General features: G+C 38.9%; 1 protein-coding gene across 1 annotated transcript; it reads right to left on the bottom strand.

The window, feature by feature from the left end:
- Positions 1-13,468: 13,468 nt before the first annotated feature.
- On the bottom strand, positions 13,469-22,758 carry tmem100a (transmembrane protein 100a). The gene is made up of 2 exons (XM_075453814.1): positions 22,512-22,758; positions 13,469-15,919 (listed from the first exon to the last, which is right to left on the bottom strand). The coding sequence occupies exon 2, from the start codon at positions 15,828-15,830 to the stop codon at positions 15,426-15,428; it is 405 nt and encodes a 134-aa protein (XP_075309929.1). The 5' UTR covers positions 15,831-15,919; positions 22,512-22,758; the 3' UTR covers positions 13,469-15,425.
- Between the last annotated feature and the right edge of the window lie 290 nt (positions 22,759-23,048).

The following is a 23,048-nucleotide window of genomic DNA, read 5'->3' as shown; positions in this document are numbered from 1 at the left end:
CAGAGAAACACCCAGTTTCACAATGCATCTGTCACCAAATCCTCCCTCTGTGTTGATTTGTGATGTCAGGGGATGCTGGAAAAAATGGAATTTGGAGGGACAACAGTGTGTAGCTCTAAGCTGTAAACACAGTTTAGCAAAACATAGCAAACTACTTGCATTTGGAACAGCCTTATAGCTTATAACTTCCCACTATTGGCTCTGTTTTAGCGGTTCCTAAAGGTTATGAGCTCACGTTTCTCTCATGGTTTCCATGCATCTGTATTACATTTCACTCAACACTTTTTATTCACAGACGTGTATAAAACTACAGAAACGAGGCAATGAAACCTGCAATAATCTGTGTGCAGCAAAGCAGCTCAATGCACTGTTATCATGTTTAACTTTAAACTAAACGCCACGTAGACACATAAATACAACTAATATCTGATTTAAAGCCTGTTCTCAAACATTTTAACTCAGGAACCTGAAGAATTTTAGACAAAAATAAAATCCTATAAAGGAGAAACGTAATAAGAATAAGAGGATTTAAGTCCAGAAACTAGAAATAACAAACTAATTTTGCTCGTTTAGTTTTGGATAATGACTGCAGCAGTGGAGGTGAATGTGGAAAATAGTTTGGGGGGTCTGTTTTGGAACTTTCAGGCTCAGGCGGGAGAGTTTCAGCCTGCAAAGTGTCTCAGCTGTTCGGATGAAAAGGAAACCAAGGACTGTGAAGAAGCTGCTTCCCATGACATCACTGTGTTTGTTAAATGACCTCTGGGTGTGTCAGACACACCTTCCCATTTCCTCCCGTTCAAATGATGGGCTTCATTTACTAATAAACAAACTTTTGTTCTGGAAACGATAGTTCTGGAAACAGATTCACCTTTTAAAGCAGAGCTGCAGGCAGATTAAGGCATTTTTCATTCTTTAAAGGCTCAATAAATGATTTAAAACTATTTTCCTTGCATTCATTGCAATGTAGGAACTCATTTCTTACATTCAAATATTGTAAATACTGTAAATAAAATGGTAATACTCACACTTCAGCATCTTTTCTTGGTCTTGTTTGCTCAAATTGAAGTTACATTTAGACTCTTTTGTCAAAAAAAATTAGTATATCTGTCGATAAACTACATAATAGAGGTTTTCATTTGTGTTTGGGAGAGATTTTCAAACCCTGATACACACCAGACAACTCACTTTGTTATAGTTTTTTATAATTAATTAATTATTTAACGCGATACATATTTTATTTTTTTATTTTTTTAATTAAAATTTTTGTTTTTTTAAAAAAAAATTCAGGCTTTTATTTTGTAAAATAAAACTAAATGCTAAAAGCTATACGCTACTTTTGAATTCATTTTTGGATTTTGCGTACAAATGCGATTAATCAGGGAAATTATGTGATTAATTCGATAAAAAATTGAATCGTTGCCCAGCCCTAGTTTTTTAACATCTGTGTAGATATAAGGCATCATCCAAACTTAAAAAACCTTCTCTAATGAGAAGATTTCTAAAAACTGTCAGTGTCAGTCCACTTTTAACTGTAGACTCTGACCATCGGTGGATTTCTAGTTCATTTAACTGAATCCAGGGATCAGAATATCTGTTCCTGTTACATCTGAAACACTGAAATCAGTGGATCTTGACACGTTAACACACCACTAAGCCCTGCCATCCTCTCACTGGGGACTCGTTTGCCTGTTAAAGCTGACACTGCTTTCATGTAACAATGTATTCCTGTGGTCGTCTTTTAGACTATGTAACAGTTTTAAGTGGTCTGAGCAAGAGTTCCTCAGGCTTTCTGGGCGTCAAAGTTCTTCTTTGGACATTGGCTGCTTTTTCACTCATTTTCTGTCTACGCTTGATCATTTTCAGAGTTTTTTTTTATTCGATAAGCCATTTAACTCTGACCTATGAGTCATTCAAACAGAAAAAAAGACGCCTAACTCAACCGGTACACCAGCCTTGTGTTTACACATAACAGAAAACTTAGCAAAGAACTACATTCTGTGAAGAAATGAGCCAGAATGCTGCCCAGAGAAGAATATGTTTCGAAATTTTTTTTCCTAATACACTGGAAAAAATGCCCCTCCAAAAATAAGTAAAAAAACAACAAATAAAAGACGTTTTTTGCTTGAAGTAAGCTAAATAAATCTGCCAATGGAACTAGTGAAAATCGGCTTTTAAAAATTTCTTGAAATAAGATGTGATATTTAGAACTTTTGAGTTAAAAGTGATCTTGAAATTAGCTTAAAAACCTCTTCAAATGAAAAAAAAAGCTTGTTTCATGTGAAATATGACTCAAAACGAGATGTTTTCAAGACTTTTTCATTTAACAAGATATTCCAGATGTATTAAAACAAGTCCCTATATCTGGCTGAAATGGTACTTGTTAGGCAGTTGTGTCTTATATTAAGTGTAATGAGATATTTTGACTAGAAATGAGACAAATATACTTGGTAAGATTTTGATTTTTTCCAGTGCACACATGGACATAATAACCCAGCTTCTTGGATATCAACTTTCCTTTTGTTCTGTTGCTTTTGTCGTCCCCTGAGGAGGCACTTGTCTTCTGCTGTTCCCCCCAAACTTTAAACTGAAGAGAAAGGGATGCAGATGTGGTTCAGAGTCGAACATCAGAGCAGAAAGCTCATCTTGACGTCAGACATGAGTAAATGTGCTTCTCCGTAGCTTTGTTTTTACGGAGAAAAAAAGCAACAGGGAACACTCGTGGGTTAGAAAGTGAAAGCTCACTGGGTCACCAGAAAGTCGAGGATAAAAAGCACCTAAGTTGAATCTTTTTATGTAAAAATGTGTGTTCTAACAAATCCTTTTAGCTTGAATATTGGGACATTTTTGGACTTTTTTAGCAGGGCCCACTGCTGTCCTGCCGGGTGTGTGTTTGAGGATGTTCATTTATCTGTTTTATCTTGTAGAAAACTAAACAAGTCACTTTAAAGTAGGGCTGAGCGAGTTAACTCGTTATTATTGCATTGCAATCGTTAACGCATTAATTATTTAATGCAGATAAATTTTTTATCGTGCATTAACTCAGGTTTTATTATTTATTTTATTATTGTAAAAGTCTGTTGCTCATATGCTTTTATTTTGTAAAAGTCTGTCGCTCACATGCTTTTATTTTGTAAAAGTCTGCTGCTCATAGGCTTTTATTTTGTAAAAGTCTGTTGCTGTCTGCTGTGGAACAGGAAAAGAAAGTAATCGGCGGATCCACCAAACATGGAGAAGGGTACGGAACTTTTACTCGGCCATTTTCATTTTAAAGTTCTTCCAGACGGCGGAGTCGACAGAACCAAAGTCATCTGTAAACACTGCCAAGTTGAATTGTCTTCTCAGCGTAGTAGTTCCAGTCTAAAATATCACTTAAAGGCAAAACACACAACTGATAGCAGCAAGTCATTCAAGGAAACAGACAGTGGAGCGAGGCTTCTACATAAAAACTACAGAAAGATGCTGATGTTAAAAGTGTGTTTGCACAACAAATGTTATGGCACTTTCATTCATATGGCAGCACATTTAAAATAAAGCTAAATGCTAAAAGCTATACGCTACTTTTAGATTCATTTTTGGATTCTGCGTACAAATGCGATTAATCGTGATTAATCAGGGAAATCGTGTGATTAATTAGATTAAACATTTTAATCGTTGCCCAGCCCATATTCAAAACATCTACTGACGTATGAAAGGTCTGAGAATAAAGAATAAACTCAGCTGTATAGATGTTTATAAGATAATTAATATTGCAGCTATTGCATACATTGTTTTTACGGCTAAGAATCTATAAACCTCTGCGTTTGGGGGCAGTAAATGTGACGCTGTTTTGGCGTTCACTGGAGATGATGCTGCAGTCCTGTTGATGTGGGATTTGCTGTAAAAATGGGAGGAAACGGCCAGGAAGAGCTTTCTCTTTATTATGTGGTAGGATGACAGTGACCCAGCCAGCGGCACCTCGGGGACTGTGGGCGGCCAACATGTCAGACGCTCCAAGAAACACCTGGCAGCTCATGAAAGGACCCCAGAAGGAGCATGTCATGCAGAGTTTCTAACACATAAAAGATGGCCCTCCTTTGTTATGTCACATTGCACAGGTTTGGTGTATTAAAGATCGGCCATAAATTGTGTCTTTGTGCATTTTTGTGCTGGTTTCTAATGGGAAACGTTTGTCAGGAGGCTTTGATTCGTGACAATAAAATGAAATAATGTTTCTACCATTTAAGTTTAAGTCTTTTCATCTTTTGAACCAAACCAAAACTGCTCCAAACTAATTACTTTGCATGCATCTGAGGGTTTTCGATCCTTAAGGATTGACTCTCTTGTCCACACTGCATCTCTTATATTGCCCCAAAGCTGTCACAGGATCATAAATCTCAGATGGAATCCAAACAAGCCGTGGGATCAGGGAGCAGACACACCTCTCTGGGCAGGAAGGAGCTGAGCTGAAGCGTGAGACTGAGTTTCAAAGACACAGTTTGGCTCACCTTTTATGCCCGGCTCTGATTCTGGACTTCCTTGCGGTGGGTGGGGTCCGGCCCAGCGATAATTCGGTGGAGGGAAAAGCAGCAGAGGCGTTCAAAGTAAAATAAATGATGCCCGAGTGTCTGACAGAGTGCAGAATTAGAATAGAAGAGGGTTGAAATTCTGTTTTTAAAACCAAACTTTGTTTTTTTTTCCCTCAACGATAATATAAAATCAGCTATTTCAGAGTCCAGTTTTAATACGAGTAAAACAGCGCAAAGGAAAACCAGGAAGTGGAAAATAAAATGGTCTATAATAGGGCCGGGCAACGATTAAAATGTTTAATCTAATTAATCACATGATTTCCCTGATTAATCACGATTAATCACATTTGTACGCAGAATCCAAAAATGAATCCAAAAGTAGTGTATAGCTTTTAGCATTTAGCTTTATTTTAAATGTGCTGCCATATGAATGAAAGTGCCATAACATTTGTTGTGCAAACACACTTTTAACATCAGCATCTTTCTGTAGTTTTTATGTAGAAGCCTCGCTCCACTGTCTGTTTCCTTGAATGACTTGCTGCTATCAGTTGTGTGTTTTGCCTTTAAGTGATATTTTAGACTGGAACTACTACGCTGAGAAGACAATTCAACTTGGCAGTGTTTACAGATGACTTTGGTTCTGTCGACTCTGCCGCCTGGAAGAACTTTAACATGAAAATGGCCGAGTAAAAGTTCCGTACCCTTCTCCAGGTTTGGTGGATCCGCCGATTACTTTCTTTTCCTGTTCCACAGCAGACAGCAGCAGACTTTTACAAAATAAAAGCCTGTGAGCAGCAGACTTTTACAAAATAAAAGCTTGTGAGCAACAGACTTTTACAGAATAAAAGCCTGAGAGCAACAGACTTTTACAAAATAAAAGCCTGTGAGCAACAGCTTCCTGTCTCTCTGAACTTTCCTATCCATTAAAGGCACAAAAGCCCCAAAAATTTATATATATATATAAAAAAAAGCACAATAAAATATTTATCGGCGTGAAATAACTAACGAGTTAACTCGCCCAGCCCTAGTTTCAAACTCTTGTCTCATCACCCAAAATTCTGTGGCATTCTGCCCCCGCCCTGTCAGCCAGAATCTCCACAGCTCTGCTTTAAACGATTATCTTGTATCGTTACATTAGTGCATGAAGACTCCTCACAGAAACAAGTTACCTAACCCTCCTAATGCGGTCTTGTTAGCCTGTTCTCACTCAGTGGGGTCACATGGCTCTGAAAGGATCAGCTTATTGGCTAAATTACAATCAGAACGAGCTGAGCGAGGGTAATTCTCCTTGGATATATGGTGGTGAATGAATGGGATCAGAGGCACAAAGCGTGTCATACCCCGGTATGATAGGTGGCGCTGTACCCATTCCAGCTGTTGCTAATAGAGCCACTTCCTGTTGACCTCTTCACCACCAACAACAACAACAAACTCAGGCATTGGAGAAAGATGGAGAACGCAGAGCCAGATAGAACAGTAACATCGCTTTTTTGTTTTTTTTTAAAGTATTTTTTGGGGCTTTTTATGCCTTTATTTGATAGGACACTGGAGAGAGACAGGAAGCAGGGGGCAGAGAGAGGGGGAACAACATGCAGCAAAGGGTCGTCCGATGTGGGATTCGAACAGAGTTATCTCGGGGTCTGAATCCGATCGCGAGTAACTCGATTCGATCCAATTTCTTGACAGATTAAGGCGTCTACATGCACTTAATAACTCAATCTGATTATAATTTAGCCAATAATCCGATCCTTTCAGTGCCGTGTAACCCCACTGAGTGTGACACAGTCAAATACTTCTGTTTTGTCAGGTGTTACGAATCGATACAGAAGAAAGCCTCCAGCACAAGTTTTCAAATTAGCGTGTAAACACAGTGAAACTCTCCAACATACTTAATGTTGTGAAGTGGCATATTTTACTCCCCCTAATCAAGTAGTACCTAAACCCGACCAAGGAGTCGTGGTGCCTGAACCTAACCGAGCAGCAACTCTCCATGATGTGGTGTCAAACTCCACTCTGACTCCACTGCCAACATCCAGTGTTTTAGTGCTGAGTTCACCATGTTTAAATGAGTTTCAGACTTCATTTTGGACAGTATTAGTAAGAGAATCCAGCTGTGACCTAGTAAATGTTAAAGGGGATAGAGAATCAAAATCATCTTTTTCCCGTTTTTGGTGTTAGTTCTGAGTCTCCCCGCTGTGGGGAGTACACACCAAGTGCCAGCAAGTGTCAGAACCTGTTTCAAGTACTCCCCTTTTTTGAATTGCCGCCAGAAAATGGGCAAATCCGTGTTTGAGCATTAAGTGACGTATCTTTTGGCGCAATCGCCCCCCCCCCCCACACCCAAATCCACAGCCACCCCGTTTCAGACACGCCCCTTCGGCGAGAAACAGGAACAGGTGTGCCTTCCAAGGCTGTGAAAGCGGACTACGATCGTTACATATTCTTCCCCTGGAAAGCAATGTTCGCGATCAATGGCTTTTATTTATTTTTAACAGCATCCCCAGTACATACAACCGCCGACTTTTCCTTTGCTCTGCGCATTTCACGGAGGACAGTTTCACAAAGCTTGCACGATTCCGAGCAGGCTTCAGTCGGAATTTAACGCTCCGTAGAGGGTCAGTTCCGACTTTGCAACAAAATCAACCCCAGCAATCAGTACAGCCTGTAAGTATCACATTTTATTCTGTTTTAAATGTGTGTTGTGCCATATTCCTGTTGTAAGAATTGCACGTTAGCTCTGGCTTGTTCATCTAAAGGGAATGAGCTAACCAGCCAATCAAGCAACAGCAACCGAATAGCGCCAACACCTACCTGCATTTCATAATGAGGTTGCCAGATAAGCTCTGAAACGACGCCAATAAGGGCAAACGAAGCATTCTAAACCCAGAATAGTAACATAGCTGTTTCAGAGCCTTTTAGGGAGGTTCTGAGCCATTACAGACCCAACCAATTTTTTTTGGGGCTACATATCACATCACAGAACAAGGATTAATGCCCCATTCAACCTTTCTCTATCACCTTTAAGATGTTCTGAAAAAACACTTGAGAACGAGTATAAAACACCACAGATATGAAAACCGGAGCAAAAGCCAGCAGGAGAAGACAGAATTTTGGAGAAAAATGCTCATTTTTATGTCATTTCTCTTCCTTCCTTCTCTCAGAAGAGATTTGTTGCTCGTCCTGTAACACTGAGGAATAAACAGTCGAATTAAACAAACATTTGGCCTCTCTGTGCTCCGTCCTGTTCCAGAAAAACGACACTTCGGTCTCAGCCTGTTCACGCTCCGGCTGCACAGCTGGTTTATCGGAGAGAAGTGGACGGTGCAGGATGCCTGTGAAGCTCAGCTCGTTATGCTTAATTGTCCAGGATTTGAACAATGTGCAGTCAGGTGTGCTGAAGGCTGGAATTTCACAGTACAGTCGGTTTTTCTTTGGTGAAAGGGGAGGAATGTGAATTATGTTTCCTTCTCTATTCAATCCGTACGTCCATTCATCTTTTCTTGGCTTTGTGTTGCTTCCTTCTTCCTTTCTTCCTTGTGCAGGTTGGATTGATGTGATATGTTGGTGTTACTTAAAGGCATAACTGGTAATCCTTCTGCTTATTTGTTGTATTGTCAGGCGATTGGTTGTTTTCTTTGAAGAAAACTTTGAAACTCACACTGAGCAAAGCATGAACGTTGCGTTTTTAAAACTTTAACTGTATTATTCCCCTGAACCCGACCACAGTCTTTTCCTAAACATAACCGAGTACTTGTTTTTTTTATTATGACTTAGTTTTCCATAAAGAAAAATACACAACAGTTCCAGATTAACATAACACAAACATTGGCATTGGTAAATCTTCTGGACTCTCCATAGCATGTGCCACTATGGAAAATAATAGAAAAAAAATTACTTAATAAAAAAATTAAAATAAAAGACAATAACATCAACTACCACTAACCAAAAATCTACGTATATAAATTAACTTAAAAAAATGCCCTACATTACAGTATATTCAGATCATCAAATTAAGTTTGAGCTGGAGATGCCATTTAACCCACATATGAAAAATAATGGGACCACTTTTTGTTGTACTCATTAATTCTATTTAGCAATCTGTATGATAATCTTTCTAAGGCAGCAAGTTTGCCCAGGGCGCTACATAACCAAGTACTTGTAATGCTCAAACCTTACCAGAATGGGCAAAACTGAAGTAAACAGCTTATGAAGGGACACAAGAATGTGAATAAACAGCTGTCCTGAGACGCTCTTCTGTGATGCAACTTTAACTGTGAATTATTCCCCTAAATAATGTCTTGCACTGAGCTGTTCGTCTTTTGCCGTCAAAATGGTAATTATGAAAGCTGAAGACGACGACTCTCGATCCCCCTCCCGCTGACATGTTGATGCATATCTGATATGAGTCAAGTCTCAAGTCTTTTCAAGTCACAAGTCTTTTATTTTTTGTCAAGTCAAGTCACAAGTCTTTTATTTTTTGTCAAGTCAAGTCACAAGTCTTATTTTTTTTCAAGTCAAGTCACAAGTCTTTTATTTTTTGTCAAGTCAAGTCACAAGTCTTTTATTTTTTGTCAAATCAAGTCACAAGTCTTTTATTTTTTTTCAATCAAGTCACAGTCTTTTATTTTTTGTCAAGTCAAGTCACAAGTCTTTTATTTTTTGTCAAGTCAAGTCACAAGTCTTTTATTTTTTGTCAAATCAAGTCACAAGTCTTTTATTTTTTTTCAATCAAGTCAAAGTCTTTTATTTTTTGTCAAGTCAAGTCACAATTTTTTTCAAGTCAAGTCACAAGTCTTTTATTTTTTGTCAAATCAAGTCACAAGTCTTTTATTTTTTGTCAAGTCAAGTCACAAGTCTTTTATTTTTTGTCAAATCAAGTCACAAGTCTTTTATTTTTTGTCAAATCAAGTCACAAGTCTTATTTTTTTTCAATCAAGTCACAAAGTCTTTTATTTTTTGTCAAGTCAAGTCACAATTTTTTTCAAGTCAAGTCACAAGTCTTTTATTTTTTGTCAAATCAAGTCAAAAGTCTTTTATTTTTTTTCAATCAAGTCAAAGTCTTTTATTTTTTTTCAATCAAGTCAAAGTCTTTTATTTTTTGTCAAGTCAAGTCACAATTTTTTTCAAGTCAAGTCACAAGTCTTTTATTTTTTGTCAAATCAAGTCATAAGTCTTTTATTTTTTGTCAAGTCAAGTCACAAGTCTTTTATTTTTTGTCAAATCAAGTCACAAGTCTTTTATTTTTTGTCAAATCAAGTCACAAGTCTTATTTTTTTTCAATCAAGTCACAAAGTCTTTTATTTTTTGTCAAGTCAAGTCACAATTTTTTTCAAGTCAAGTCACAAGTCTTTTATGTTTTGTCAAATCAAGTCACAAGTCTTTTATTTTTTGTCAAGTCAAGTCACAAGTCTTTTATTTTTTGTCAAATCAAGTCATAAGTCTTTTATTTTTTGTCAAGTCAAGTCACAAGTCTTTTATTTTTTGTCAAATCAAGTCACAACTCTTTTATTTTTTTCAATCAAGTCTCAAGTCTTTTATTTTTTGTCAAGTCAAGTCACAAGTCTTTTATTTTTTGTCAAATCAAGTCACAACTCTTTTATTTTTTTCAATCAAGTCACAAGTCTTTTATTTTTTGTCAAGTCAAGTCACAAGTCTTTTATTTTTTGTCAAATCAAGTCACAAGTCTTATTTTTTTTCAATCAAGTCACAAGTCTTTTATTTTTTGTCAAGTCAAGTCACAAGTCTTTTATTTTTTGTCAAATCAAGTCACAAGTCTTTTATTTTTTTTCAATCAAGTCACAAAGTCTTTTATTTTTTGTCAAGTCAAGTCACAATTTTTTTCAAGTCAAGTCACAAGTCTTTTATTTTTTGTCAAATCAAGTCACAAGTCTTTTATTTTTTTCAATCAAGTCACAAGTCTTTTATTTTTTGTCAAGTCAAGTCACAAAGTCTTTTATTTTTTGTCAAATCAAGTCACAAGTCTTTTATTTTTTTTCAATCAAGTCACAAAGTCTTTTATTTTTTGTCAAGTCAAGTCACAATTTTTTTCAAGTCAAGTCACAAGTCTTATTTTTTGTCAAGTCAAGTCACAAGTCTTATGTTTTGGTCAAGTCACAAGTCTTATGTTTTTTCCAAGTCAAGTCACAAGTCTTTTATTTTTTGTCAAATCTCAAGTCTTTTATTTTTGTCAAGTCACAAGTCTTTTATTTTTTGTCAAGTCACAAGTCTTTTATTTTTGTCAAGTCACAAGTCTTTTATTTTTGTCAAGTCACAAGTCTTTCACTTTTTGTCAAGTCAAGTCTCAAGTCATCAAAACAGCGACTCGAGTCGAGTCCATGTCACAGTGACTCGAGTCCCCATCTCTGGTCAGGACCATTGAATATATGCACTGAATACACATTTCTTTACTTGTAACGGAGTGATACTCTGTTGTGGTAACTCGACTCCACTGGAGCGCCTCCTGTTTATTGATAAACTGAGGCGGCAGCGTGGCACTGGGCGGAATGACAACCATGCGAGGCACAAAAAGTGACGCACACAGACTCTGCAGCCGAAGAGGCTAAAGACGCTGATGGCGAGCAGCTGTCAGACTTCATATCAAGTCTCCCATTTTTCCAGCTCCGGCCCGACAAACGAGGAGGAGACGCCTCGGTGTGTCATGTGTCCCATAAAAGCGTTACGGATCCGGCTGCGTGTGCGGCGGCGATCTCCCGAAAGTGACAAAGTGTGTTGTAGGTTCTCCTCTGACGCAGGGAAACCATTTAGTTGTAGTGTCTGGTGTCACACAAGACGCGTAGCAACGCAAACGCAGCCTATAAATACACTTCCATGTCCAGGCTATTTTAAAAACTAAATAGGGTCAAACAGGAGAGTTCAACTTCCCTTCTGCATTTGAGAATTTATATCCCGAAATGTTTAATTATATAAAGATGCCAGAAAGGAAAGCGGATAATTGCTTGGACGCTGAGGTAAACAGCTGCCTTTTGGGAACAATCGGAGGATGTTGAGCTCCAACTAATAAAGAAATATTTAATCAAATCAGGAGAAAAGTTGCTCGTGAGTGGAAGAAGTGAATTTCATGTTTCCCACGTGTTTTCGGCGCTTCCCCGAAGAGAATTTCATGTTTTTTCTCCATCTAAACTGCTGTGAATGGCTTGTTGTTGTTGTACACTGGAAAAAAAACTAAATCTTACCAAGTATATTTGTCTCATTAAGTATCTCATTACACTTAATATAAGACAACTGCCTAACAAGCACCATTTCAGCCAGATATAGGGACTTGTTTTAATACAATACATCTGGAATATCTTGTTAAATGAAAAAGTCTTGAAAACAAATTGTTTTGAGTCATATTTCACATGAAACAAGCTTTTTTTTCATTTGAAGAGGTTTTTAAGCTAATTTCAAGATCACTTTTATATTAAAAATCCTAAATATCACATCTTATTTCAAGAAATCTGGACAAACCGATTTTCACTAGTTCCATTGGCAGATTTTTTTGCTTATTTCAAGCAAAAACGTCTTGTATTTGTTGTTTTTTTACTTATTTTTGGAGGGGCATTTTTTCCAGTGTAAATCTGAATTGAGTTTAATCTTTCCACAGGGAAAGTTAAAGGTCGTAGTATCAGCAGTTGTGAGTCAGTTCATATAAAAACAGAAGCGGTGAAAAATGGTAAACTCTGACCAGTCTGGGTCCAAAATGTCCCAGATCTGGGATTGCTTCAGCCAACTCAGAGGCTCGCCAAAGGATGAGTTTATGGCCATCAGCAGTAAAAACTGAAGCTTTTAAAATGTTCCAACCTAAACCCAAAACTCACAGTCTAACTTCTGAGGTTTGTCTCTAACATGGAGCTGAGTTTTAGAGCAGCTGGAGTTTGCAGTGAGTGAACAACTGGCTGTTTCCTGGCCTGCAGCAAACAGCATTTGCACATCAATACAGCAGTTTGAAAAGAAGAAAATTGAGTTCTTTCCAAAAATCAATAATGAGCATAAAATATAAAAAAATCAAAACAAGCTCTTTCTGTTTAAAGAAAAAACATCTTCCATTCAGCTACTCATTAAATCAAGGAGTTTGAGATCCAGAAAATCCAGTTTTTAGTCCTTCTGAGGGTTCTGTGATGTAATAAATACACTCTTACTAAAGTAGTGTGTATGTCTGTGAAGGTTGAACGTTTTAAAAACAGAAGAAGCTATAGTCCTCGTTGCAACTGGCGAGTCCTGCATCAGACAGCTCTTTTCTGCGTGTTGTTCCCCCTCTCTCTGCTCTATGCTTCCTGTCTCTCTGAACTTTCCATTAAAGGCACAAAAGCCCCCCAAAAATGTTTTTAAAAATTAAAAAAAAAAAAAGCCTAATCCCCGATAAAATGTTTATTGGCGTTCAATAATCATCAATAATCAATTACGCGATAATAACGAGTTAACTCACCCAGCCCTACTTAAAATTATAGAGCTGAATTTAATGTGTTTTTTATGTCGGCATTTTGTGACAACCAAACATTTATCTTGTGATCTTATGATTCTTTAGAGTCTTTTTTACACTTATGCTAATTGCAGATTTCTGTGCTGTGGCTGCAGTCCTGGCCAGGCATCTCGTGGTTAAAGATTAGAAATGACACTGATGACACACTCGTGTTTGAGGAACCAAGCATTCCTTCACATCATGGAGTAACTCATCACTTCTCATAAACTCCCAAACTGTCTCTGAGGAATACGAACCCGCACACCAACGCGCAGTTAGTCACATTTCCTCTGATTACACAAAGCCTGGCCTGATCCCAAGTAAATACCCAACTCTGACCTACAGGCAAACTGCTGGAATACAAAGTTTTCAGGTCATTCAGACACTTTTTGGATGAAATAAAATCAGAGCAAAGCGAGGCCAACTTTATCTGAGCCGGATCTTTCCATCTGCACCAACAACCCAGGCTCTAAGAGGAAACAGGTTTGAGTAATAATGACTTTATTAAAACTCAAAACGTCTTGTTATCAGTTAATACATGCAACGTTAAAGAGAACATACACTACTTTTTTATTTTTACAGTATAGACAACAAGACAATTTAAATGTTACAAATCTTCCATAATAAGCAATAATACTCAAAGATTGTGTCGTATGTTGACTTTGTTAACAGTTGCAGTTATTGTTTGATATGAATAAAATTTCTTTATGTATTAAAGGTTACATAGTCCTCTCTGGCTGTGTTCAAAACCGCATACTTCTCCTACTACTCATACTGACTTTTTTCCCCGGATGCATACTAGATTCTCTGAAATGTTGGGTATGCATCATGAGGTTACTACTCATACTCAAACTACCCAAGATGCAACGTAACGTGACGTCGCCGATCGTCATTTCCTGTCAAAACGGCAGTTTCAAGCTAGCTACAACGAGGGTAGGTTCACTTCCTGTTTTCAAAACAAAAGCACCAATTGTATGGTAATGGCTTTCCCTATGATAAAAGGCAACGGGTATTTTATTTTGTGAAAATAACCGGAAGTGCGTCGCTCACTGCGGCTAGCTTTAGTAGCGCCGAATTCGTGGGAACAAAATTGTAAATAGCCGGTATTTTGTCAGGTTTTCAACACGTTGGGGATCTAAACGACTACTTTCTCGCCTGAAAATGTTTCAAATGTTGCTAAAGTTTACAGAGTTTAGAGCTTAAGGGAAATCAGCTTCAGGCCGGCTGATTTCGGCTCGGGCAGGAGCGAAATGCATTGTGGGTAAACGCTCTGCATACTGTCTGATCAATCAGTATGCAGTATGGAAGTATGTAGTATGTAGTATGTAGTGTGTAGTATGGATGTATGTATTATGTAGTGTGTAGTATGTAGTATGTAGTATGTAGTGTGTAGTATGTAGTATGTAGTGTGTAGTCTGTAGTATGTAGTGTGTAGTATGTAAGATGCAGTATGGAAGTATGGAAGTATGTAGTATGTAGTATGCAGTATTTAGTATGCAGTATGTATAATGTAGTGTGTAGTGTGTAGTATGTAGTATGGAAGTATGCAGTATGCAGTATGGAAGTATGCAGTATGTAGTATGGAAGTATGCAGTATGTAGTATGTAGTATGTAGTATGGAAGTATGTAGTATGTAGTGTGTAGTATGTAGTATGGAAGTATGCAGTATGCAGTATGGAAGTATGCAGTATGTAGTATGTAGTATGTAGTATGGAAGTATGTAGTATGGAAGTATGTAGTATGCAGTATGGAAGTATGCAGTATGTAGTATGTAGTATGTAGTATGGAAGTATGTAGTATGGAAGTATGTAGTATGCAGTATGGAAGTATGCAGTATGTAGTATGTAGTATGTAGTATGGAAGTATGTAGTATGCAGTATGGAAGTATGCAGTATGTAGTATGTAGTATGTAGTATGGAAGTATGCAGTATGCTGTATGTAATATGTAGTATGCGGTTTCGAACACAGCCTCTGTCTGTTTGAAACATGCTGGTGCCACGTACCATACGTTCATTCCCAGTAGGATGAACTGTGGCAGCTTATAAAGAGATATGTGCAAAAGAAGGTTCAGTAAATGAGGTGTGAATAACGTCCCATTCTCCTTCCTGGCTGTTTCTTTTCCACAGTCCCGTGCATTACAACCAGAGCTGCCCCATGCAACAGCATAGAAACGAGGGGCTTCCTCCACGCCGCCGCGCACGGTGCTAATTCATCTTAAATGAGATGCATTCCTCCTGGCCGGGTTCCCAGCTCACCAGATGCTCCACGTCTGTTTGACAAATAAGTCCCCCCGCACCGTGTTCAAAGCTTTGAGTTCTGGGCCTTGAGAGTTTTCACAGATTCGGACAATCCAACACAAAGCTGGATGACATCTGATTCCAGCCGGTTCTCCTGAAGATCAAAGACGGATCCTTCACAGACTCAGGAAAACCAGGGTTTGCGATAGTTCGAGCTGAAAAGTTTCAGGTGAAAATGCTCCTCCGGTGCACCACCAAGGCGGTTTGACTCTCCCGCCGCCTCTCCTTCTTCCTCTCCAGCCTCACCTTCCAGCAGATGGCGCTGGACACCAAAAGCACGAGCCCGGCCGAGAGGAGCACCAAGCCGAAGTAGGAGATGGTGGACCCGTGCGAGTTGAAGCTGTACGCCACCGCGGTGACCACGATGCCCGCGATGAGCACCACCACGCCGAAGGGCACGGTGCAGCGGTAGCAGGAGAGCTCGGCGCCGCCGGTGGCCGCGGTCAGCTGGACTTCGTTCACCAGGGGGATGTTTAACATCGCCATGGCAGCCGCAGGGAGCTCGGCGCCGTTGGGCTTCTCCGAGTTAGCCGGCGTTCTCATGGCGTCCTTGTTGGCTTCTTCTGGCATGGCAGGATGCGGCAGCTCCACGTTAACCAGCCACAGACGGTCCCTCGCCGTCGCCCTTTCCCCTCGATTCCACGTCAGGCTCGGCCGGTCTGTGAACAAACACACCAGGCGATGAAGGAACACTGGAAAAAATCTAAATCTTACCAAGTATATTCGTCTCATTGAGTATCTCATTACACTTAATATAAGACACAACTGCCTAACAAGCACCATTTCAGCCAGATATAGGGACTTGTTTTAATACAATACATCTTGAATATCTTGTTAAATGAAAAAGTCTTGAAAACAAATTGTTTTGAGTCACATATCATATGAAACAAGCTTTTTTTTTACATTTGAAGAGGTTTTTAAGCTAATTTCAAGATCACTTTTATCTCAAAAGTCCTAAATATCACATCTTATTTCAAGAAATCTTGACAAGCCGATTTTCACTAGTTCCATTGGCAGATTTATTTTGCTTATTTCAAGCAAAAACGTCTTTTATTTGTTGTTTTTCTTACTCATTTTTGGAGGGGAAGTTTTTCCAGTGTACAGCTTTTTCCACATGATGCACTGGAAAAAATTAAAGTCTTACCAAGTATATTTGTCTCATTTCTAGTCAAAATATCTCATTACACTTAATATAAGACACAACTAGCTAACAAGTACTATTTCAGCCAGATATAGGGACTTGTTTTAATACAATACATCTGGAATATCTTGTTAAATGAAAAAGTCTTGAAAACAAATTGTTTTGGGTCGGATTTCATTTGAAACAAGCTTTTTTTTTTTACATTTGAAGAGGTTTTTAAGCTAATTTCAAGATCACTTTTATCTCAAAAGTCCCAAATATCACATCTTATTTCAAGAAATCTTAACAAGCCGATTTTCACTAGTTCCATTGGCAGATTTTTTTGCTTATTTCAAGCAAAAACGTCTTTTATTTGTTGTTTTTCTTACTCATTTCTGGAGGGGCATTTTTTCCAGTGAAAGGAGCAAAGATGCAAACCGGACACAGCGAAGGAAAAGAGAGGCCGAGCAGATGCTTTTTGTTAGAATTCAACACCACATTTCACAATTCACCACCACGCTCTGACCGCCGCACGCTGCTCTGATGAACCCACGTAACCTCTTTGCACAATCCCCACCCGCCTCCCGGCCCCGGCCAGAGGAGGATGACGCAGGTCCAGCCGGCCCAGCACGAGCTGAGACATTCCCTGGAGAGCGCAGATATGACATTACAAGCTGCTCCGTGAAATGCAAGAAGCTTTGAAATCACAGGCACTTTCACAACTGCTCATTCTTCTGCCCTCACATCTGCCGGGTGGAAAGCCGGGATTCAGATGCTGAGACGCACGCCGTCACCGCTGCTTCATGCCTGCCGGATGTTAATCTTTTAATTACAAAAAAAGGATTCTGACTCGAGCCCCCACACTGAAAAAATGCCCCTCCAAAAATAAGTAAAACAACAACAAATACAAGATGTTTTTGCTTGAAATAAGCAAATAAATCTGCCAATGGAACTAGTGAAAATCGGCTTGTCAAGATTTCTTGAAATAAGATGTGATATTTAGGACTTTTGAGATAAAAGTGATCTTGAAATTAGCTTAAAAACCTCTTCAAATGTCAAAAAAAGCTTGTTTCATGTGATATGCGACTCAAAACAATTTGTTTTCAAGACTTTTTCCTTTAACAAGATATTCCAGATGTATTGTATTAAAACAAGTCCCTATATCTGGCTGAAATAGTGCTAGTTAGGCAGTTGTGAGATATTTTGACTAGAAATGAGACATAAACTTGGTAAGACTTTGATTTTTTCCAGTGCATCATGGGGAAAAAGCTGTCGCTCCCATTGGGTTCTGTGTCCTCTGTATTTGGCTGTTTGGTTCCATCACGTCTGATTTTAGTTCATCCGTAATCATTAGTTTGGATGTGCATGAAAGTAAGAATTGTTTTGCTTTTTGTTAACTCCCTCCATCCTGCCCTTTACAGAACTGATTTTAAACTTTTAATGTTGGTTTTTAAAGCTCTTAACGGCCTCGCCCCGTCGTATTTATCTGAGCTTTTAACAGTCCTGGTAGAGCTCTGAGGTCAGCAGATCAGTTTCTGCTGGAAGTGCCCAGGTCAGAATACAAACCCTGGGGTGAGCGAGCCTTTTCCCAAAGCTGCCCCCAGGCTCTGGAATAAGCCCCCCGTCCAGCTGAGTCTTATTTCTGACCTGGGCCTCTTCAGATCCAGGCTAAAAACCTGCTTATTTAGGATGGCTTTAATACCCAGTAGTATGATGACACTTTTATCTTATTTTATCTTAATTATTTTGTTGTATTTTATTGCTTTCACTGTTCTTTTATTGTTTTAATTTGTTTTTACTTCTTCTTCTCTTTATTTATTACCTGCTGTAAAGCACTTTGGTACACCGTAAGGATTGTCTGTAAAGGGCTGTATAAATAAAGTACATTTACATTTACAACTGCTAAACAGGATAAGTCACACAAACTGTCACTTTAACCATTGGAGTTGCCCATTTTTAATTGATTTTGATCAATGATTTTATGTCTCCTGCTCCAGGTGTGTAGAAGCAGGATGTGGGTCAGGAGGGATGATGCTTGAAAACCAGGACGGTTTCGGGCTTTTTCGTGCCATAGAGCAGCGGTCCCCAACGGACCAGTTAAATGTCAGACAATAATTTCACAGACCGGCCTTTAAAGGGACAGTTCGCCTCTTCTGACATGAAGCTGTGTAACATCCCATATCAGCAACATCATTTCTGAACATCTTCTTACCCCCTGCTGCGTCCTGTGAGCAGAGTTCCAGCCTCGTTTTGATGATGAAGGTAGTCCGGCTAGTTGGCTGGGGTTTAAAAAATAAAGCGTTTTGCTTCTCAAAACAATATGCGTTCAACAGAGTAATACATTTGCATCACAAAATGGTTCTCCAGGAAAAAGTCAGACCTCACAATCGCTTGGCCCTATTTTCTCTCCCTTCGTATCACTGCGTGCTGCCGACAGCCGACAGCCGCGCCTGTTACGCTGTTTGCTGCTCGGTCTGCACAGCAGGCTGGAACTCTGCTCACAGGACGCAGCAGGGGGTAAGAAGATGTTCAGAAATGATGTTGCTGATATGGGATGTCATACAGCTTCATGTCAAAAGAGGCGAACTGTCCCTTTAAGATCAGATTCTGCAGATAAAATTTCAATAATAAGGTGGCTTGACTTGCTCAAGAAAAAATTACTTGAGACTTGCACATGTGTGACTTGGTCCCATCTCTGATTAAGAGTGAGTCACAGACGGATGTAACGGAGAGAATTTGGTCATTTTTCAAAATAAAACATTGTTCAGACTCAGATAATAAATAAAACGGAAATAATGTAAGTTATTTAATCTTTCTGTGCGGCCAGGTACCGGGCGGCGGTTCCGGGGGCCCGGGGGTTGGGGACCGCTGCCATAGATCACCTTCCGCTTGGGGGCTGTGATAGAAAATGACAATGGCTGTGTTCGAAACCGCCTACTTCTCCTACTACACCTACTAACTTTAACTTTCCGGATTCATACTAGATTGGCCGAAATGTTGGGTATGCATCATGAGGTTACTACTCATACTCAAACTACCCAAGATGCAACGTAACGTGACGTCGCTGATCGTCATTTCCTGTCAAAACGGCAGTTTCAAGCTAGCTACAACGAGGGTAGGTTCACTTCCTGTTTCCAAAACAAAAGCACCAATTGTATGGTAATGGCTTTCCCTATGATAAAAGGCAACGGGTATTTTATTTTGTGAAAATAACAGGAAGTGCGTTGCTCACTGCGGCTAGCTTTAGTAGCGCCGAATTCGTGGGAACAAAATTGTAAACAGACGGTATTTTGTCAGATTTTCAACACGTTGGGGATCTAAACGACTACTTTCTCTCCTGAAAATGTTTCAAATGTTGCTAAAGTTTACAGAGTTTAGAGCTTAAGGGAAATCAGCTTCAGGACGGCTGATTTCGGCTCGGGCAGGAGCAAAATGCATTGTGGGTAAACGCTCTGCATACCGTCTGATCGATGAGTATGCAGTATGCAGTATGTAGTATGCAATATGTAGTATGCAGTATGCAGTATGTAGTATGCAGTATGTAGTATGTAGTATGTAGTATGCAGTATGTAGTATGCAGTATGCAGTATGCAGTATGTAGTATGTAGTATGCAGTATGCAGTATGTAGTATGTAGTATGCAATATGCAGTATGTAGTATGTAGTATGCAGTATGTAGTATGCAGTATGCAGTATGTAGTATGTAGTATGCAGTATGTAGTATGTAGTATGCAGTATGCAGTATGTAGTATGTAGTATGTAGTATGCAGTATGTAGTATGCAGTATGCAGTATGTAGTATGTAGTATGCAGTATGTAGTATGTAGTATGTAGTATGCAGTATGTAGTATGCAGTATGTAGTATGTAATATGCAGTATGCAGGATGTAGTATGCAGTATGCAGTATGCAGTATGTAGTATGTAGTATGCAGTATGTAGTATGCAGTATGCAGTATGTAGTATGTAGTATGCAGTATGTAGTATGTAGTATGTAGTATGTAGTATGTAGTATGCAGTATGTAGTATGCAGTATGCAGTATGTAGTATGTAGTATGTAGTATGCAGTATGTAGTATGCAGTATGCAGTATGTAGTATGTAGTATGCAGTATGCAGTATGTAGTATGTAGTATGTAGTATGTAGTATGCAGTATGTAGTATGTGGTATGCAGTATGTAGTATGTAGTATGTATTATATAGTAAGTAGTATGTAGTATGCAGTATGTAGTATGTAGTATGTAGTATGTAGTATGCAGTATGTAGTATGCAGTATGCAGTATGTAGTATGTAGTATGCAGTATGTAGTATGCAGTATGTAGTGTGTAGTATGTAGTATGCAGTATGTAGTGTGTAGTATGTAGTATGCAGTATGTAGTGTGTAGTATGTAGTATGCAGTATGTAGTGTGTAGTATGCGCTTTCGAACACAGCCAATGACTCCGGAGAGGAACTTTCAGTGCATGGGATGAGCCAGGTGGGGTGTATTTAGTTGGTTGCGGTCAGTGAACCCCACAGACTGCTCCTTTAAAGAGGTTAAACACAGCTGGTGTTTACATTCGCAGCTCAGCTTTCTGCTTTGGAACAAAGCAGATGTTTAGTCCCAGATGTTTCAGTTTTTTTTCATCAAACTGACTAAATACTTATCAGTTAGATCTCTTTCCTGATTGGACATGGTGGTGTCCATACCAGCAGGGGTGTCACAAATAACTTTTTTGAATTTACACAAGACTCGGAATAGAGCCAGGAGTTCATCTGTTGCACAACCGAACGAAGACACGCTGCCAGGAAGTTAACCAGCGTCTGTGTAATACCTGGAAACACAGCTCTCATGTTCGGGAAAACAAGATAATCTGCAAAATCAAGGATCAAGAACCCTCATTTGTACGTGTTGGATTCATATTTCAGATGAACTGTAACACAGATGATTTGGTGTCGGACTGAGACGTAAAAGCATTCCCACCTCTTAAAACGATCCGATGGACAGAAACAATCAAACAATCGAGTTTGTTTCACTGAAACTGAGTCAAGAAAATTCAACTCAGTATAAAAACTTTAATATTTTCTCTACGGGACCAGAAATTCTTCTGGTTTTAATTTGTTTGATTAAAATTTGATACACAAATTGGTCTTTTTTCCAGTTTCTTATCAACACGGTGAAAGGACTTTAGGTATTAAACTGTTAACAGAATACAAAAGAAAGAAACTTTTCACGGACTTTCTTCGTGGTGTCACTTTTTCAACAGCGTGTAGATCTTTGTAACTTAGTCTCTGTTACAGCTCTGCAAGAGATCACCACATAAATGAGTGAAAAATAAAGAACCTGTACAGTAAAAATGTAAAAAATCTGATCATTTACCGTCTCAAAGCTGTTCCTGTGAATGCTTTCATCTTTAATTTTGCTAAATGACCCAACAACTACCACAAAGAACCAGGAATGAGGTGTCAAATGTAGACTTTACGCGTTTAGGAGGATTTTAGAGTAAAAAAGAAATTAGAAATAAACTCCTGATTTGATCGACTGCTTTAACTGCTTTAACTGTACAGATGTCATGGACAGATGTGTGTCCATTCACAAATGAGCTAAATTACTTTATTGAAGAACAGGAAGGGTTCAAAAGTTTGTTTTAATCCAAAAAGTCCACAGAAATCAGAAAAATATTCACATCTAAGCGGCTGAAAATGATCATGATCTTTTTTTTTTTCTGAAGAAAATCAAACAAATTGTAACTGATATAAAAAGTCTGTGAGCAGCTAAAGCTGCAAAGAATATCTGGTTCAGAAAAAAGCAGCATCAGGAGGACAGACTGAAGAAATTACGCGTAATCTGGGGCCATTTAAAGAAGGGACGGATCGAAAAAAAGGGGAAAAGCCCCCAGATCTGAAGCCACAAGATCTTAAAACATGCAAGAAAATCTGCAACAGAAGAGGCTTCAGGGTTTCATATGTCAAACACCAGCTTTGAAATGGTTTTCAAGCACAAAATAAAGAGTTTTTTCTCAATTATTCATCAACCTAATGAGTATAATTTTACTATTTTTTTTAAATCCAAAACTTTAAACGATAAGGTTGAATAAGTTACACGTAAGAATAAACTTTGTTTTTTATTTAGATTATAAATCTGGTTAACAAAGGTTACCTCACAGCCGTTTTCCATGCCGGACCGGCGGCTCCAAAGTGTCCGACCTGCGGCTCCAGTGTCCGGGAGTGAAACCCGCTCCCACAGCCTCCTCTGGTTCAAAGCCAAAGCTGTTTTTTCTCAGTGCTGCAGCTCAAACAAAGTGCCTGAAATCTGACTCCCATTCATAACAAACGTGTCCCTGATAAGTCTGCAGGCTGAGAGCTGGGACACGGACTGCCATCCTCAATGAGCGCGAGCGCCTCAAGTATCGATGACTGCAGCGTGAAGCTGCACGTGACCAAGGAAGCTGATAGAACCGCCTGGATTCTTCACAATAAAACGAGCGTCTGGGCAAATACAACCAAAGGACTAATATTTGGTTTCATGCGTTTAAGCACTAAGTTAATAATAAACTACACTGTAACGAATAGCTGTATATTTACGGTGGATTTACAACAGTATCCGACTGTATTTTACAATAATTGTACAATAATTGTTTTTACAATAAATGATTTCCCTGATAAATCACGATTAATCGCATTTGTACGCAGAATC

Source organism: Odontesthes bonariensis, chromosome 21 (genome assembly GCF_027942865.1).
Source record: "Odontesthes bonariensis isolate fOdoBon6 chromosome 21, fOdoBon6.hap1, whole genome shotgun sequence".
Classification (NCBI taxonomy): domain Eukaryota; kingdom Metazoa; phylum Chordata; class Actinopteri; order Atheriniformes; family Atherinopsidae; genus Odontesthes; species Odontesthes bonariensis.
The sequence above is the reverse complement of the archived record's forward strand: the minus strand, read 5'-3'. Positions and strand labels throughout refer to the sequence as shown.

What these genes read in the sequence shown, in the direction of transcription:
- tmem100a (XM_075453814.1), bottom strand. Translation starts at nt 15,830, where the DNA reads ATGCCAGAAGAAGCCAACAAGGACGCCATGAGAACGCCGGCTAACTCG.